Source organism: Diorhabda carinulata, chromosome 9 (assembly GCF_026250575.1).
Source record: "Diorhabda carinulata isolate Delta chromosome 9, icDioCari1.1, whole genome shotgun sequence".
Classification (NCBI taxonomy): domain Eukaryota; kingdom Metazoa; phylum Arthropoda; class Insecta; order Coleoptera; family Chrysomelidae; genus Diorhabda; species Diorhabda carinulata.
The window spans coordinates 10,527,271-10,545,934 of NC_079468.1; the positions used below are offsets into that span (position 1 = coordinate 10,527,271).

Consider the following 18,664-nt stretch of genomic DNA (forward strand, 5'->3'; position numbering starts at 1 on the left):
TGTATGAATGCTATGCAATTGATAAATAAAAGTATTATTTATATGATATGATATTAAAATAAAGTATTTAAAATTCAAATGAAAATGTTAGTTTGAAAAATACCTTTTAGTGTTGTGTATGGTGTGATTCAGGCTTACAATTTCTCTCTCACGCACTATGCACGTGATTACTCTCTGTAATGAGCGGCCAGATTATAGAAATTGCCAAGTAACGCTTGGAGGGCAAAAAATTTGATAGGGGGCTCGGAAATTAGCACTGAATGGAAATTAGCCTTTCTTCTTCACACCGGTGGATTCTATGCGGAAAAATATGGGAAGCTTACTACTCAATAACTATTATTTGGAAGCAGAGTCCGGATAACACTTGTGAAGCCATTACTGATCTTGTACAGTATTTTTTTTCATCAAGAAGCAATGATAAATTAACACACGAAATTGTTTTACATTCATTGTTTTGAAAATAACAAGTAGCTTTATTAAAATGGCTGTCACTTTTTTCTGACTAATTTAAATGTCTTACGATTTTACACATAATCTTTTGAAAACTGGTACTTCATAAACGTCTTATGGATTTGACAATGGCAGCGCCATCTGTGTATCAGTTACACGACTTATTGAGTGATGTTTTATTTCCATTGAAACTATGTTAGCCAATATTGATTACATACCCTCCTTCATACAAAATAAACAAGACAGAAAACTAAAGCAATCAACATTTTAACTAACCATATTCATGAACTTGAACGATCAACTGTAATTATAATATTTAGCGACGCCGTTTCTGTAATTCATAAGGAGACATTGTCTACAAAAGCCTTTATTTTTCTAGGAAACCCCTTTTGATAGAAAATCAGGTTTTAAACTGGTGAGGACTTTTCTGGGTGTTTACCAGTAATTCATAAGGAGAAAATTGCGTACAAAAATCCCTAATTTTTCTAGGAAACCTTTTTCGATCGGGTTTTGAAGGGGTGGGGACTTTTCTGACTGTTCACTCTTTGCTTATGTAGTTTAACTTTAACATTCAAAGGTGCAACTCTGTGTGGTAACTTGTGAACATCATGTTTAAAAGAAAAACTTTTACGTTGGAGGAGAAATACCTCATTTGCTGCCGTCTAGAGAATGGAGAAACGAACGTCAGCCTAGCAAAAGAATTAGAGGTGAGTCACTCTAGAATATCATCCATTTGGAAAAAAAGAGATGAGATAAAAGACATTGTTCAAAAAGGGGATTCATTAAAAAAAAAGAAACTCCGTAATTCCACTAACGAGAATGTGGATCAGTTACTTTTGAAATGGTTCAAAATCCAACGCAGTCGTAATATTCCGATCTCTGGCCCAATTCTGCTAGCAAAAGCGAATGATTTTTTAAAATCTATCCCCCGTAGTTCCAGGGAATCGGAAGAAATTATTTCCAGAAGTTGGGTCCAACGGTTTTGCGTTAGGCATGCCATTGTTTTTAAAAAACTTAGTGGGGAAGCCGCGGGAGTCCCATCGGCAACATCTGATGATTGGCTATCCAAAGTTTGGCCTACTATTCGAGAAAGCTACAGTGATAGTGACGTATTCAACGCTGATGAGACAGGTTTATTTTATAAACTTACGCCTGACCGTACCCTTCACTTTAAAGGAGAAAAATGTTCAAACGGGAAATTTTCGAAAGAAAGGATAACTGTTTTAGTTGCTGCAAACATGAGTGGATCAGAAAAACGTAAGCTTTTCGTGATAGGAAAGTCTAAGAACCCGCGTTGCTTCAAAAATGTAAAAAATTTGCCAGTCGATTATTACAATAACCAGAAAGCCTGGATGACAACCGATCTGTTCAATAAATTCCTTTTAGACTGGGACAAGGAATTGAAGAAAAAGCGCAGAAAGATTTTGCTACTCATCGATAATTGCCCTTCTCATATTAATTTGAGAGATTTTGAATTTATAAAGGTTGTATTTTTACCACCTAACACAACGTCCGTTCTCCAGCCAATGGACCAAGGGATAATACAGAAGATTAAAACCAATTTCAGAAAGCAGCTTGTTTTACGGTTTCTTCAAGATGTGGAGGAAAATCGGGAAACAAAAATTAGCATCCTTGATGCTATTATAATGGTCCACCAAGCTTGGGAAGATGTACCTGCGACAACAATCACAAATTGTTTCAAACATTCTGGTGTGCTGGGAAATCAAAATGAGGAACAACCGTCAGAACCAGCCGAAACTAACGCACTGGAGACTATGCAAAAATTGACGAGGGTCTCCACACGGAACAAGATATTAGTGATGAGGACCTTATCAATGAACTTGACGCCAATATTGAAACCGACAATGGAGAAGAGGATGAAGAAGAACAACATCCCACCGTTAACCGACGCATTGAGGGCGGCACAACTTTTGAAGAAATTTGTGATGTGTAACAATCAATTTTGTACTCAGAATATAAAATCTGGACTTGATGAAATCGAAAAAAAAATTTCGCGCGAGTTTTATCTAAAAAAATGTAAAAAACAAAAAGTTATTACCGATTACTTTTCAGCTCGAAATTGATTTTCCTTTTATTTATGTTAATTATTTTAAAAAATTAAGTTTTATATCATTATCAATAAAAAATTCTATTATTATTATGTTGACAATGTGTAATTGATTTAACAAAATTCCTATTTCACATTTGCTTAATGTAGATGTCATGATCGGTTATAACGACGATCGGCTATAGCGACCAAATGTGCCTGGTCCATTGAAGGTCGTTATAAACGATATCCAGTGTATTATCTTTATTTTCTGTTTTATTCATTTTGTATTTTTTTTTGGTTCATTCCCTATTTCAGAAATGTATAGAGCAATAAAATGTGGAATTCCGTCAAGTTCGGCTCAATTTCGGTGTCGGCCATAGGTGTAGGTCTTGAAATATTGTGTAGGGATTACTTAGGTAGTAGATTATACAGTTACGTTTTGTGTTTAACAGGTACCGTTTAACCTTCTATTAGTGCCTCTGTCTAATTCCAGCCTATTTCAGATTTAACTTAACCATGCACCGTAAGAGCAATGGTGTCTTACCCAAAATTTTTAGACCTTCATAAGTATATTTGTTTAGTTTAACGCATTAGTATTTGCTGTTAAGCCGTAAATAGTGTTCACAGTATTATAATATTAGTGAGAAAATGGCGACATTTACACCAACGAAAAGATGTTCCAATAATTCTCCACTATCAGTGAATGAAAAACTTATTATTTTAAATGTACACGATTGCATAACATACGATAACCCGAAATTAACTGTACAAGAAACTGTCGACCGATGTTCCCGAATGACTGGAGTCCACCGTTTTTAAATTATTGCGGAGGAGAAAGATAGCAGGCCAAGTTGAACCTCCCAAGAAAAGTCCAGGCAGACCAGTAAAAGTCCTTGATGAAGACACCAAAAGTGTAATTTAAAAGAAAGTTCACTCTTTTTATTTTAAAAAAGGCATACCAAACCTAGATAAGATTTTAATGGTGCTTGGCCAGAATGACAGTATTCCGTTGATAACTAAAAACTTTTATGGACCACTTTGAGATATATGGATTTTGCCTGGGAAAAGCATAACCGTAAAGCATTTTTACTGCAAAGCGATGAAATTGTTTGCTGGCGACGAAAATACTTAAGAAGTATAAAGCAGTACCGAACAGATCCGAAGAAAATCGTTTATCTTGATAAGACGTGGATTAATGAAGGTTATACAGTACCAAAAATGTGGCAAGACAAAATATAACCATTGTTCGCAAAGCTTTCATGGAAGGCCTGTCAACCGGTATTAAGGTGCCTTCAGGTAAAGGGAAAAGACTAATAATCGTCCACATTGGAAGCGAAGAGGGATTTTTAAAAGAAGGTTTGCTAACCTTTCAGTCGTGCCATACGGGAGATTACCACGAGGACATAGATTTGGATGTTTTTGGAGACTATTTTGGTGAAATGATAAAATATCTTCCGGCTGATTCAGCATTAGTTATGGATAACGCAAGTTATCATTCTCGACGCATAGAGAAGACTGCGTACACCGCCAAATCATTGCGAACTAGATCCTATAGAGCTTATATGGGCGCAAGTGAAAGGATTTGTAGCAAGACAAAATACGAGGAGAAAATGTAGGATCTTGAATACTTGATCGATCAGATCGTCGACCCGTTAATTATAACGTCAAGAGGAGATGACAGTTCCTCAGACGACGAAGAATATTATGATTTTTTATAATTTAATTTCTGTATAATGTATTTTTTGTATAATGTTCAATAAAAAATAAGTGTACCTGTACATAATGACTAATTTTTATTCTGTAAAAATAAAATTCTTTCCTTTTTACCGGCTCGCCTTTGGCACATTATTTTCAGTTTTGTGAATGGATAACCATAGGCTAAACCCATATATTGACCCCAACCCGGGTGGTACTACTTGCACTTGATAGAAAAAAATTTTTTTACAATGAAATCAATGCCAACTATAAATATTCGTTGGATCACTCTATGGTCCCTTTGCTGCATACCTAATGAGATTTTATTACTCTATATTTCTATATCTCTATATTCAATATATATATATATATATATATATATATATATATATATATATATATATATATATATATATATGGTCTTGATTTCAGGTCTCTTCTGTTTAAAAATTAGTAAATTAGTTTTTTTAATAATTTTTAAAAGATTAAAAGATAAAAATTGACATTTCGACTTTTCTTTAGTCTTTATCAAAATGTGATATTGACACTGACAATTTGCGTATTTATATTGATCAATAGATCACCTTCATAATGAATACCAAAATAAGAATAAAATCTAACTAGAACATAATTTTTCCTTAGTCCGTATTATTTGTAGTTTTATTAGAATTTACAAAATCGAGCTATAAATTTTATTTAAATTATTATTTTATATCATTTATAGCTTTTTCGTTTTTATGAATGTGAACCATTTCTAAAAATTCTCTTTTTCGTGTATTAGATACCGTTTCAAGAATTTTTTAATATTTATTATTGAATTTATGTTTTTTTGGTTTTATGGGTCGTTGATGCAGTTCTGTTTTTATATCGTATTGATGACCTTTTAATCTATTTTCTAAATACTGAGATGTAGACAGCGCCTTGTGCTAATTATGACTAAGGAACAATTAATTTTTCTTATTAGAACAAAGTTCTAGTTTGATTTCATTCTTATTTTGAACAATATAAATACGCATAGAAAAGTGAAACGTCAATTTTTATCAAACTTTTAACATTTAGAAACAGAAGTAGGCAGATCGAGGCCTTTAAATCAACCAAGAAAAGGTGTGATTCGTTGTGTAGAGTAGACAGATTGAATCCTCGGAATCGAACGAATCACTTCTTACCAATGAACCAATGAATAACCAACATATCCCCACCATATATATATATATATATATATATATATATATATATATATATATATATATATATATATATATATATATATAAACAAGCTTCAATAATATCAAAAATCATCGGCAATCTTAGTTAATTATTGTAAGTAAAATTTTATTATTGTTATACATTGATACATATTACTTATATTGTATTTGACCATAATTTCAGTCCCAGACGATGAATACATAAGTTTTCGAAAGATCGAATTTGAAAATATATTAAAGTTAGTCCGTACTAAAGTGAACTAATTTTAATATATTTTCCAAGCTTTCAATACTTATGAAATCGTTTTCTGGGACTGAAATTATGGTCAAATACAATATAAAAAACATGTATAAATGTAAAATAATAATAATTAATTATTGTAAGTAAAATTTTATTGTTATTATACATTTATACATACTTCTTATATTGAATTTGACCATAATTTCAGTCTCAATAATATATCAAAGTATATCAAAGTTAGTCCACTTTGGTGTTTCAATGCCATGTTTCCAATAAGAAACCGCTCATTATATAGCTGGCAAAGACTTCGTTTCAATTCACATACAAATATATTTTTTTACTAAACTAAAAGATAAAACACTAACAACTGCCTACCAAAGTATATGAAATTCCTTGTTTAAATTGTTACAAGAAGTACATTGATCAATCGACTGACTAATCAGCTAACCTCCCACAAGAGTGATAACAAATTATATCCTGACAATTAGCGACACATGTCAACCGCAAAGGACATAATATGAATTATGAATCTCCCAAAGTTTTAACAACTGGGAAAAACTACAAAAAACGTTTATTTTTAGAAACAACATATATTCCCCGAAATGATCAATGCATTAACAAGAAAACTGATTTAAATAACCTTAATGTAATCTATGCATATCTTTAAGATTTTGAAAAAATAAATTCTCTAAAAATTCGAATTTTGAAACCCATGAATTAAGTGTTTTTACAAGAGTCAACATAATTTGAGTTAAGTTAATCTCATTATTTTTATACATTTTTTATACATTTATACAAATTTCTTATATCATACCTGACCATAATTTCAGTCCCAGACGATGGATTCATAAGGATTCAAAAGCTCGGAAAATATATTAAATTTAGTCTACTTTGGTGTTTCATTGCCACATTCCCAATAAGATAACGCTTGTATATAACATTATATAAAATTAAAAATAACATGAGAACAGAATGGTATACGAAAACAACATGGTCTTCAAGATATTTGAACTTCAATTCATATCAACATATTCAAGAAAGGGATAAACAGATACTACAATCAATGAACAAGCAAAACAGAAACGAAACATTAGAACATAAAACATTTTTCCTTACCATATGTACGAGGACTTTCCCAACAACTATCGAATTATTTCAATAGATATGATATAAGTATAAGTCATAAAGGACATAAAACATTATCCAAATATTTCACTACATTAAAATTTAAAACACCAGAGTGATATTATATATCAAGTGCCTTGTACTAATTGTGACGCTGTCTACATAGATTTTATCATAAATGATAAAAAAGACCTAAATAGTTTGAGTAAAATTTCTAACTCTATTTTGTAAATTCTAATAATTTAATTAATTACTGGTACATATAAATACGCAAATTGTCAGTGTCAATATCATATTTTGATAATTTTGATAAGAGCTTAAATAAAAGTCGAAACGCCAATTTCTATCTCTCTTCCAGAACTTATTAAAAAATAAAACTAATTTTAAAACAGGAGAGATCTAAAATCAAGAACATTTAAAGGCATATATATATATATATATATATATATATATATATATATATATATATATATATATATATATATATATATATGTTCATAATGCAGATTTGCAAAAACTCACCACTACTATGCCATCTTCTTCAGATCTCAATAATATGGCCGCTTCATTCTCTTCATCTTGATAAAGTTCTCCAATATTATCATCAGTCTGTAATAAAATATATTCAAAATATATTCATTTAATAATGTCAATATTCCACAGGTATTATGTTTGCAAAATATGTTTCTCGGTGGGAGTAAACCAAAAAAGTTAACAACTGGCTGCTAAATTAATTGTCAAACATCTACCGTTAAACTTGTCAGTTATAGTTGAATAAGCAACAAGCAATTGAGGGAGAAATTAGATACACCAAAAGGACAAATAGATATTTATTTTGCTCATTTTTAATACGCCTGAGAGGCGTCTAGATAATTCGAAGAAGAATCAAAAATTGTGCATGTGATTTGTTCAAGATTTATGTGATTTATGTCAATCTTAATTACATATTTTTGAATATTTTCACATATTCATGAGTTTTCAACCAATTCAGTAATTACAACATACATATTAAATGTGAATCATAGTTCATAAACCTTACTTCTACCATGGCTTATACCTAGGAATTCATCCTCGTAAGTCAGTTGTATAATATACCCTTGAATACACATGTTTTACACTTGGTTTGATTTTGTTATCACTCCTCCATGTATATTGTAATTTCTCTGATAATGGGAAGCTTCCGAGAGCGAAAGCTTGGATTTATAGTTTCATAAAGAGTTCTCATTTTCCAAATTGTCTGTAATATGACGTATGCAAATCTTAAATATTCTCCAGACGATGGATATATGAGTATTAGAAAGCTTATACTCCAGCTATCGAAGCCTTGGTTAAAATTCATATATATATATATATATATATATATATATATATATATATATATATATATATATATATATATATATATACATTAGCGGCGTGAAGTGGAATCCCCTCATGTTAAAATTGCGGTTAAGGTGGCATCAGCGGTAAAGTGGAATCCAATATACAGATGCCAATTTGCAAATCGAAAAAAGATAGTGCATTCGACTTGGAATTTCATCAGCTATCACATAAGGTAAAAATGGGCCGGAGTGCAATTTACACCATATTTGAATGGATTTTAAATTAAAGTTCACAGAGTTTCTGTTATATGGCTCTGGTATCGCTTATTTGTATATGTAGGATTAAATGAACGGTCAGATTGGCATCCGTGTATATATTGACCATTTAGCGGACACTCTGGCTTCTGTATATCTATATTATTTGCACTCAGGCATCCGCACAACGTTGCCAATTCAACGGTTCATCTTAAAATGAAATATTATCGTTGTAATCATATCAGTTACTAGTATAAATCAAATTTTCCGTCGCACCAATGTTGCTCTTGATAATATTCTGTTTTTTCATCAACTGAGGCAACGTATCAAAACGTTATAAGTAATATGTCGATAATTTTCGTCTGTAAAAAAATCTAAAAATCATCTAATTCCAATAAAAATCTCTCAAGTGTTTATAGAAGATATGAGAATATCAGAAAATAATGGTTTTGGATGTTCATGTAAACGCTTATTGACGAATAATTGTTAATATCTTTTTTCTTCAAGTAATAAAATGAACAAAAATGTTGATTATCCATTTTTGAACAAGTCAATGTGAAAAATTGAGAAAATTCTATTTTGCAAACCGAAGCTAACGTAACCTGACCAGGTGGCCGTGAGCGTGTTACATTATCTATGACATAAAATGTAATAATTAGATACTCAATGAATCAACAAAACATTGATTAGGTTCAGTTAGGTAAAAGTGAATTCTCAATATCATAACATCAAACTCTCCATGATTCAATATGAATCGCTTTGAATAATGAGTGAATCATTAATACAATAAAGACCAGTATATGGCAATCCTTATATCTATCAAAACAGTTTGAAGGATGTCTGATAACTTCATTTCTTGATTAAAATTATTGCTTTTAAGTAATACTTTTTGTTTTATATTAATTATGAATTCTGCTCTCATTTCTTATTACAACAATAATATGAATTTGTGATGTTTTTTGAAAAGATAACCTCGACATCAGGTAACACTGCCCAAAATTGCATTCAAAGATTGTTCAGACATTAATTTAGTACTTTCCGCAAGACAATCACCAGCGATTTCATCACTTGAAACATCAATTTTCATATTATTTGAAATATTCATCTCAAGAGTTCCTAATATATTGTTTGCATCCTGTGGTTCATATTTTGTTTCAACTGGTGCTGCTTGTAGCAGCGAGGACTCAAACGTTGACATATCTGATACGGTGGACGAAGGAACATATTCGGATTCTGAAGTAAGAGATGGATCCGATATTGAAACTAAAACCAAATGTTATTTCAACAAGATTGGTAATGATAGAAATAATAATAATATTGTTGATGTACTGAGCCAATTTCTCAAAATTTTTTAGAAATACAGTCAATTCTCCAGTCCGAAACTGTTAATTGAATATTGATGCTAATTTTCAGACTGCTCCACGACCACCAGTGATTCTATCTTACTCAGAATGTTTTGAATTTGTTTCATTAAAGTACTCATCAAGTGTGTGTAGGCAACTATTTTTTATTATTTCCAACAGCAAGGTATGTTTTTGAAAAGTGAAATTCTACATGCATCATTCGTGCTAAGTTAGTGTCGAAGTATATTTTTTACAAATGCTAAAAATTACTTATCCCTCTTATAATATATAGTATATAATATATTTGCCGATTTTTCAATAAAATAGGGTCCTATTACGAATCCACTTGGAATGCTCCCATCTACGTTTACAGACCACCTAGTCTGACTGCGAAATGAAAATTTGTTGTAGAACAAATAATGTAAATTTGTGACTGTTCGCATATCTACTTTCATGAATTGTCCACTCGTTACCGAGTAACACAGCTGCTATTTTTTGCAAGAAGTTCTCTCCTCAGAATAATTTTATCGTGTCTTTGTAATTGCAATAAGCTGTAACTGATTCTTTGGGACTCTCATATTGGTGGGAATTTTATCCAAGCAAAGGGTAACATCGTAATTTTCAGTCTGGTTTAGAGGTACCAGACGAGAGAGTATTATGCCATCCTGATGAGATCATAACAAGGTCGAAACTAGTCGGTGGCTATACCTCTCTCCTTGTAATTGCGAAACATTGAGATGTCTGTCTCGATTGTCGGTCGATCGGCATCACGCTCTTCGTTGTGGATGTAATTCAATGTTCGGCGTGGTATTAGCCAGGAAAGTGCAAAATGACTTTGTCTTGTCAAACTAATAATACATTGTTTTTAAATCTCACGGTATTTCCACACTTGTAATCTCCTTTTTAATAAATAAAAGTTCAGAAATGCATTTTCAATATAAAAACGATTCCTTCTTTTCCATTGATAATTTGAAGTCGTCAATACTATATATTATAAGAGGGATAAGTACTGGAGACGATAGTTGACGTTTCCGTCTCTTGTGACTGAAAACATATTTTCGCTGAATTTTTAGCATTTGTAAAAAATATACACTAACTTAGCACGAATGATGCATGTAGAATTTCACTTTTCAAAAACATACCTTGCTGTTGGAAATAATAAAAAATAGTTGCCTACACACACTTGATGAGTACTTTAATGAAACAAATTCAAAACATTCTGAGTAAGATAGAATCACTGGTGGTCGTGGAGCAGTCTGAAAATTAGCATCAATATTCAATTAACAGTTTCGGACTGGAGAATTGACTGTATTTCTAAAAAATTTTGAGAAATTGGCTCAGTACATCAACAATATTATTATTATTTCTATCATTACCAATCTTGTTGAAATAACATTTGGTTTTAGTTTCAATATCGGATCCATCTCTTACTTCAGAATCCGAATATGTTCCTTCGTCCACCGTATCAGATATGTCAACGTTTGAGTCCTCGCTGCTACAAGCAGCACCAGTTGAAACAAAATATGAACCACAGGATGCAAACAATATATTAGGAACTCTTGAGATGAATATTTCAAATAATATGAAAATTGATGTTTCAAGTGATGAAATCGCTGGTGATTGTCTTGCGGAAAGTACTAAATTAATGTCTGAACAATCTTTGAATGCAATTTTGGGCAGTGTTTGTTGACATTCCTTAGCATACTTAAATTACCTGATGTCGAGGTTATCTTTTCAAAAAACATCACAAATTCATATTATTGTTGTAATAAGAAATGAGAGCAGAATTCATAATTAATATAAAACAAAAAGTATTACTTAAAAGCAATAATTTTAATCAAGAAATGAAGTTATCAGACATCCTTCAAACTGTTTTGATAGATATAAGGATTGCCATATACTGGTCTTTATTGTATTAATGATTCACTCATTATTCAAAGCGATTCATATTGAATCATGGAGAGTTTGATGTTATGATATTGAGAATTCACTTTTACCTAACTGAACCTAATCATTGTTTTGTTGATTCATTGAGTATCTAATTATTACATTTTATGTCATAGATAATGTAACACGCTCACGGCCACCTGGTCAGGTTACGTTAGCTTCGGTTTGCAAAATAGAATTTTCTCAATTTTTCACATTGACTTGTTCAAAAATGGATAATCAACATTTTTGTTCATTTTATTACTTGAAGAAAAAAGATATTAACAATTATTCGTCAATAAGCGTTTACATGAACATCCAAAACCATTATTTTCTGATATTCTCATATCTTCTATAAACACATTGAAAGAAAATAATTATCCGGAAAAAATGATAAATAACATATTCAAGAAAAAGATAAACAGATACTACAATCAATTTAAAAACAAAATTGAAACGAAACATCAAAACATAAAACATTTCTCCTTACCACATATGCACAAGGACTTTTCCAACAATTATCGAATTATTTCAATAAATATGATATTAGTATAAGTCATAGAGTACATAAGACATATCCAAATATTTCACTTAATTAAAATCTAAAACACCAAAAAACAAAAGAAGTACTATTATATATCAAATGCCTTGTACTAATTGTGACGCTGTTTACATAGGGCAAACATCTCAGTATTTAGAAAATAGACTAAGAGGTCAGCAATACGATAACAAAAATAACTGCATTAACGCACCATGAAACATCAAAAAAAAAATATAAATTCAATTATAAAGATCTAAAAATTCTTGATTAGGAATCTAATACATGAAAAAGAGAATTTGTAGAAATGGTTCACATTCATATGAACGAAAAAGCTATAAATGATAAAAAAGATCCAAATAATTTAAGTAAAATTTATAGCTCTATTTTTTAAATTCTAATATATTTGAGATGTGGAAACCAAGGAAAAATTTATTTTTCTTATTGGAACAAAGTTCTAAGTTGATTTTATCCTTATTTTGATATTCATGATTAAGGTGATCTATAGATCGATATAAATAAGCAAATTGTCAGTGTCTATATCATATTTTGATAAAGACTTAAAGAAAAGTCGAAAGTGAAAATGGGCTTCGTCGGAGAACAGAATATTGTTGAAACTCTGAAAGCGTTCCAACAGTACTTCAACAAAAGCTCGTCTTAAAATTAAATCATTTCTGCACAAGTTGAATTTCATACGGGTGTAATTTCAGATCTTTCGACAAACTGCGACGCAAAGATGTTCTGGTTGATCGCTTGCGAGTCGATAGACCAGGATTACGTTGAACTGAAGCTCCAACTTGTTGAATTGTGTCTTCTATTCTTGTTGATCTTGGGCGTCGCGTAGGCTTCTGATTGAGCATCGAACCAATAGCTTCGAACTTTCTGACCCACGATCGAATCACACTTTTCCTTGGACACTGATTTATGTCATGTAATTCAAACTCACGTCGAAACAAACGCCGAACAATAGCGTACGAATCGCTTTGTAATAAAGTTTAATGCAGAATGCACGTTGCGCTCCGGTGAAGTGAGCAATCGCAACTAAATTTCCGAAAACCGAGCTACTCATCCCCACCACTCGGGCAGCTCCCACTCATAACATTCAAACGCAAGAGAATTTGTAAAATCGTATGCCTTTCTGGCCCACCCTGTAGTATTTGTTTAGATACAAATTTTTTTTCAAAATATTTTTCAAATAATTAGATACTGAGGAGAGAGGAGTTTGAATACAATCGATCGAAGGGGAATGTCAGGTTTGTACACTTTTGGTAAATCATATATTTTATAGGGTAAGCCATTGTGAATTTACAATTTTTTGGCATCTAATGGATAAATAAAAACTTTTTCTTCCCAAGATCGAATTAGATCATTATTTTGATTTTGATAAGAATTCGTAGGGTCTTGCTTAAAATTTTTGTAACTTATCTTATCGTTTAATAATTTCATCATTTTATTATTATAACCTTCTGATTTCACAATAACAGTTCTATCAAATTTTTCTGCTATTTTCGTGAATTTGATATTCATGCTGCAGGCGTCGATTTGTAAATTTTATATCGGATAATTTCAAATTTAGAAATGTTGGTATCAACTTATCTTTTTTGCATCTGAAATTTTTTCAGATTCTGTTTGGCTTCAGTTCCATATGTCTTCAACGTTAGGATAGGTAGGCATTCTTTCATCCTTGCCGGTATAAATTTCTTCAATTTCTTATTTCTTAGACCTTTTCATTGGTTTATGTTTCTGAATGTTTTTGATTTTAGGTCTCCACTATTTCAAAATTAGTTCTGATACTTGTAATAAATTGAAAAATTGAAAAACAATAATATCAAACCTCAAAATATAACTAAAACCAAAGAAATCATCAATCAAAATTATTAAACGATAAGACAACTTACAAGAAAATTAAACAAGTCCCTACGAATTCTTACCTTACCTCACCCCCTAAAATACATGGTTTACCAAAATTACACAAACCTGACATTTTCCTTCGACCAATTGTTCAATTCATTGTTCATTCAATAATACATTGAATTTTATGTTTTTCAATACTTTTTCTTCTATATATTTCAATACAAATTGTGCTGAGTAGGAAGGACCATTTAGTTGTTGATACAAATTATCTTGGAATTATGCTTTCTAGAAACTCATTTTAAGTGAGAGTTATGTTGTTCAATTGAATTGAATTGAATTTTTCTTTTAAAACATGTGCTATTATATCATTTGGAATATTGGTGTACATTGAGACGATATCTAGAGATATCATTTTATAATTATCGGATATATGTAATGTATCTAAAAATTGTTTAAGCATGAATGAATCTTTTATATAATTTTGATAAAATGTTTGCTAGATATTTAGATGTGACTGGATATATGATATCATTGTTCGCATTGAAATATTTGACTTCTGTAATTTTTGTAGTCCAGTTTTATCATTGTAATATTTTGTGTCCATTATTAATGTTTTATTACTTATTATCTGGTTGTAAAATTGTGATTTGAGGATTATATGTAATGAATTACCTAGTTTTTGTATATGATCAAAAATAAAAATTGTGGACATAAAACCAGATGAACTTAATCTCTCACCTTAAATTCTAATCGGATGGAGATCACCAGCACGCGTAACTGAACTGTGCCACCTGGATAGTAAATTTTGTTGTGGAGTATGAAATTTTTTTAATTAGTTGGGAAGCAGAAGAACTCTCACTGTCTGCCGCTCACCAACTTAAAACAATCATTGGGATTCAAACTATTCGTTCGCAGACTGGACATTTTTGTAGTGTAATAGATAGATTTTGCTGAGTAATTCAACATAAGATCTTTTATTCATTGGTTTCTCAAGAATTTTTTTTTGTTATTATTTCTTTCAATATCTAGAATTTTTATGTTGTCAGAATCTATATGGTGGAACTCGTTTGTTATGTGTTCAGATAATGCACATGCTGCTTTATTTAACTTTGCATCGCTTTTGTGTTGACCGCATCGTGATTCTAAATTTTATGATGGCATACCTCCATATGTCTTATTACAGTTTTACAGGGAATAATACATAGATTTGTTTTTCTCAAAGGATCTTCTGGTTATTTTAATTCAGTGAAAAATGTTCTAATGTTTGCTTCCCATTTAACTGCTTTACTAATTTTTTCAAAAAAAGTTTTGATGTATGTATGTTTTTGATCCAAAAACTATCCTTTGGGTATTAGAGATGCTTTGTTCATTTTTATCACTGCTTATCTCATCAATAGGGTGCCTGCTCTAATATATTTCCGAGCTTTCGAATATTTATGTATTCATCGTCTGGGACTAAAGTTACTTAACATAAAAATAATCAAAATATTCATTGGTTACATTATGTATGACGTTAAAATTTTATAAGTAAGATAAGGTTAATAAAATAATTTTTATAAGCTATGTCATTATGAATGGAGCTGGATAGTTATTGGTTCGATCATTAATATTAAATTTTATAGGTTGGGTCATTATGAGTGAAGTTGAATTTTATAGGTTAAATAAGGTTATTTGGTTGCCGATGGCGTTGAATTTGTTTTATAGAATTGGTTTTTCAGTTGGTAGCAAGCAAGATTAGTCCTTCTAAAATAATTCTTTCAATAGGGCTTTATGACAAACCTATACCAAGTCATTTCACTTTTATCAAACAAATTATATCATTATATTTATCTTAAGAGGTACTATTTTTCCCAGGCATTAAAAAAGTTAAAATAAAAACGCATCTTATTATTTTCTTAACTGTGTAGATAACTTTCAAATAAATCATTATTTCTTTCTTCAAAAATGATAACAAATTTATCCACAGCAATTAGGGAATAAACTCCCATATACTGAATAAATTAAATTTGAAGACGCTTTTCAGTTGCTTCAGATTTTTTATTTTTCACTATTAATGAAGTTCGCTATTAATGAAGTTCACCCTTATTATTTTTCAAATAATTGATCACGGTAAATATTATTTATCTTGTTTGTTCTTCAATATAACAGTGTTTTTCTATTCATAATATATCAAATACTTGTTCCTTCTACGCTACATATAATATTGTTTTTAAAAATATGAGGATCCTGAAAATTTCAGGATTTGTGTTAATTCACAACTTAATATATTCTTAATGTCGTGGTAACAAGTGCGCAGAGTAACAAAGTTTGATCAACCCTTACAATTATACAATTTAACAACCACCTATCAAGTAAATTAGCAGAATATTAGAATTATTTATTTATATAGTCTCTAAAATATTCTGTACCTAATGTTATGTCATTAATGATATTGAGTTGTTAAATAGTTCTTAAAAAAATTAAAATAGAAAAGAATGACAGACAATTATAAAAGGTCACAAAAAGGGAATCTCTAATATTTGAATTCCAGTGCTGTAGTCAGGAATATATGATCAATTTTCGGGTAGACCTTTGAAATATAACATCATTTGGGGACCGTGACAAGACAATAGAAAGATGAGAAGAAAAAAACTTCGTAGAAGGTACGAAGATCAGTTCTACGATATTTACAATGAAATTTGTGAAATACTGATCAAAGAAGAGTATAAGAAGAAAGTAAGAGAAGTTCATAGTAAAATAAAGATACTTTAGCAAAAGAATGAAACTATCGATGAATTGAATTCAGTAATAATGGAAAATTTATTAAATGTAGACGACGAATTATTAGTGAAGTAGATATTGTTATGGAATATACTAGTATCATACAATAAAACGAAACGTGGTAGGACATTAGAATAGTAGCAGTAGATATTACAAAAAGTAGAAATAAACAGCCAACTGACGTACTAAAACATCAAAAACGAAACAACTCTTGGAAACCACAGAAATGAAAATTCCTAGTGATAACAATGATTAGGTATCACAACGTAAGAAACAATGGAATCAACAGTCGAATGACAGACGATAGACTGATAAAAATAGCAAGGGATCGATCTCTAATTTAAGCACGGGAGTTAACCACGAGTGGTGGAGTGACAACCTAGAGCTAGGATGAAGAAATATATCGAAGATAGAACAGACGATAGATCTATTATGGAAGAAAGAAGAAGAAACGGCCAAAGATAGAATTAAAAAATCTGGAGTAGACTTGAGAGAATGGATTGTGGAATCAGTTTAGTCAAATTCATAACTATACAGAATAAGATGACAACGATAAATCTCAATATTTGATACAAGCAACTGCATGCAATAGTAGAGCTAGACTGTTACTACAAAGTTATCCCTCCACAAAAGAAACTTAGAAATTGAATGTATGGAAACTAGATTTGGGAATACAAGTATACTATTAGAAGTCTATGTTCCGGAACTACAGAATTTTGTACTAAACAAGGTTCACAACAAAAATAAGTTGAGTATATGTTATGATATAATTGAGTCACAGTTACAAGGTTCAGAAACTTTATCCAACTTGCTTTATCCGATTGTTGAATCGGGTATAAATGAAGATTTATTCTTAGTATGGTAATAAAGTTCCTTAACTAATGATAATCATCAATTGGACAATCAATTGGACAAATTTATGCTTAAGAAAGAGCAATATCGGGATTTGACAAACAAAATAAATTCAAAGTTAGAAGAAATCTAAAAGAAATCGATTCCAATAGTATCTGGATTATATATGAGGCATGATTATTTGATTATTTTGTAAAGATTCATATAGAATATAATAAAGCACAAACAATGAACTTGGAAGGAAGAAAGAAAAAGGTGACAGAAAATGCATGATGTCTTTCCTGTTTATGCTTATTTATTATTTAGCACGTCACTGTAGAAGTAGACCATGTTACACATTATGTCATGGAAATTACGTAACCATAATGTCACCAAGACTCACCAAGAAAGTTATGTACCCACAAGAAAAGAATATTCCAAATTCTGCAATCACTTCAATGAATGCAATACATATAAAAATCTTTTTATAGATACTACTTTTAATTTGATGCATGAGGATGAAATACGGGAAGCTCGAATTCATACATCTACATCACAGAAATAGCAAATAATGGAATGCAATTGGAGAGGAACAAATTATTCATTTATGGTTAGGTTAGGTGTGGTGGTAAAGAAACAGAAATTTTTAATCATAAACGTTACAGTATCAGAATGAAAATATTAAATAAAGAGTTTACTTGTAATTTTGGAGCACTTGACGAAACTTCATTAGATACAAATTTTGATATATTGCTAAATCGTCTAGAACATAAAATAAAAAAATTGCAAATATTCGTCACAACAATAAAAAAAATTATTAACATACACTCATTGTCTTTGGAATAACTTTATATTCATTGTTGTTGTTAGTTGTTATTTCATTTACAATATATACTAACACAATGTGAAAATGGAGAAATAACATTTTTCTAAAAATGTAATAGTTGTGTCACTAAATAGTGTTTATGTAGACAACTGCGTTACTAGTGTAGATAGAAGATAATCTCTAAATCAATTCATGGAAATCATCTAAAATAATAAATTTGTATGTTTAATTAGCTGGATCATA

At 30.6% G+C, this 18,664-nt stretch overlaps 1 protein-coding gene across 9 annotated transcripts in view; it reads right to left on the reverse strand.

Annotated features, from left to right (window-relative positions):
- The window catches only part of LOC130898237 (A disintegrin and metalloproteinase with thrombospondin motifs like), a 141,533-nt gene that overhangs the window by 70,623 nt on the left and 52,246 nt on the right, over window positions 1–18,664 (reverse strand). For all 9 annotated transcript variants that reach the window (XM_057807361.1, XM_057807360.1, XM_057807364.1 and 6 more), the window contains one exon: window positions 7,289–7,375. In XM_057807361.1, the coding sequence (XP_057663344.1) occupies window positions 7,289–7,375 (87 nt within the window). The remainder of the gene's footprint in view (window positions 1–7,288; window positions 7,376–18,664) is intronic.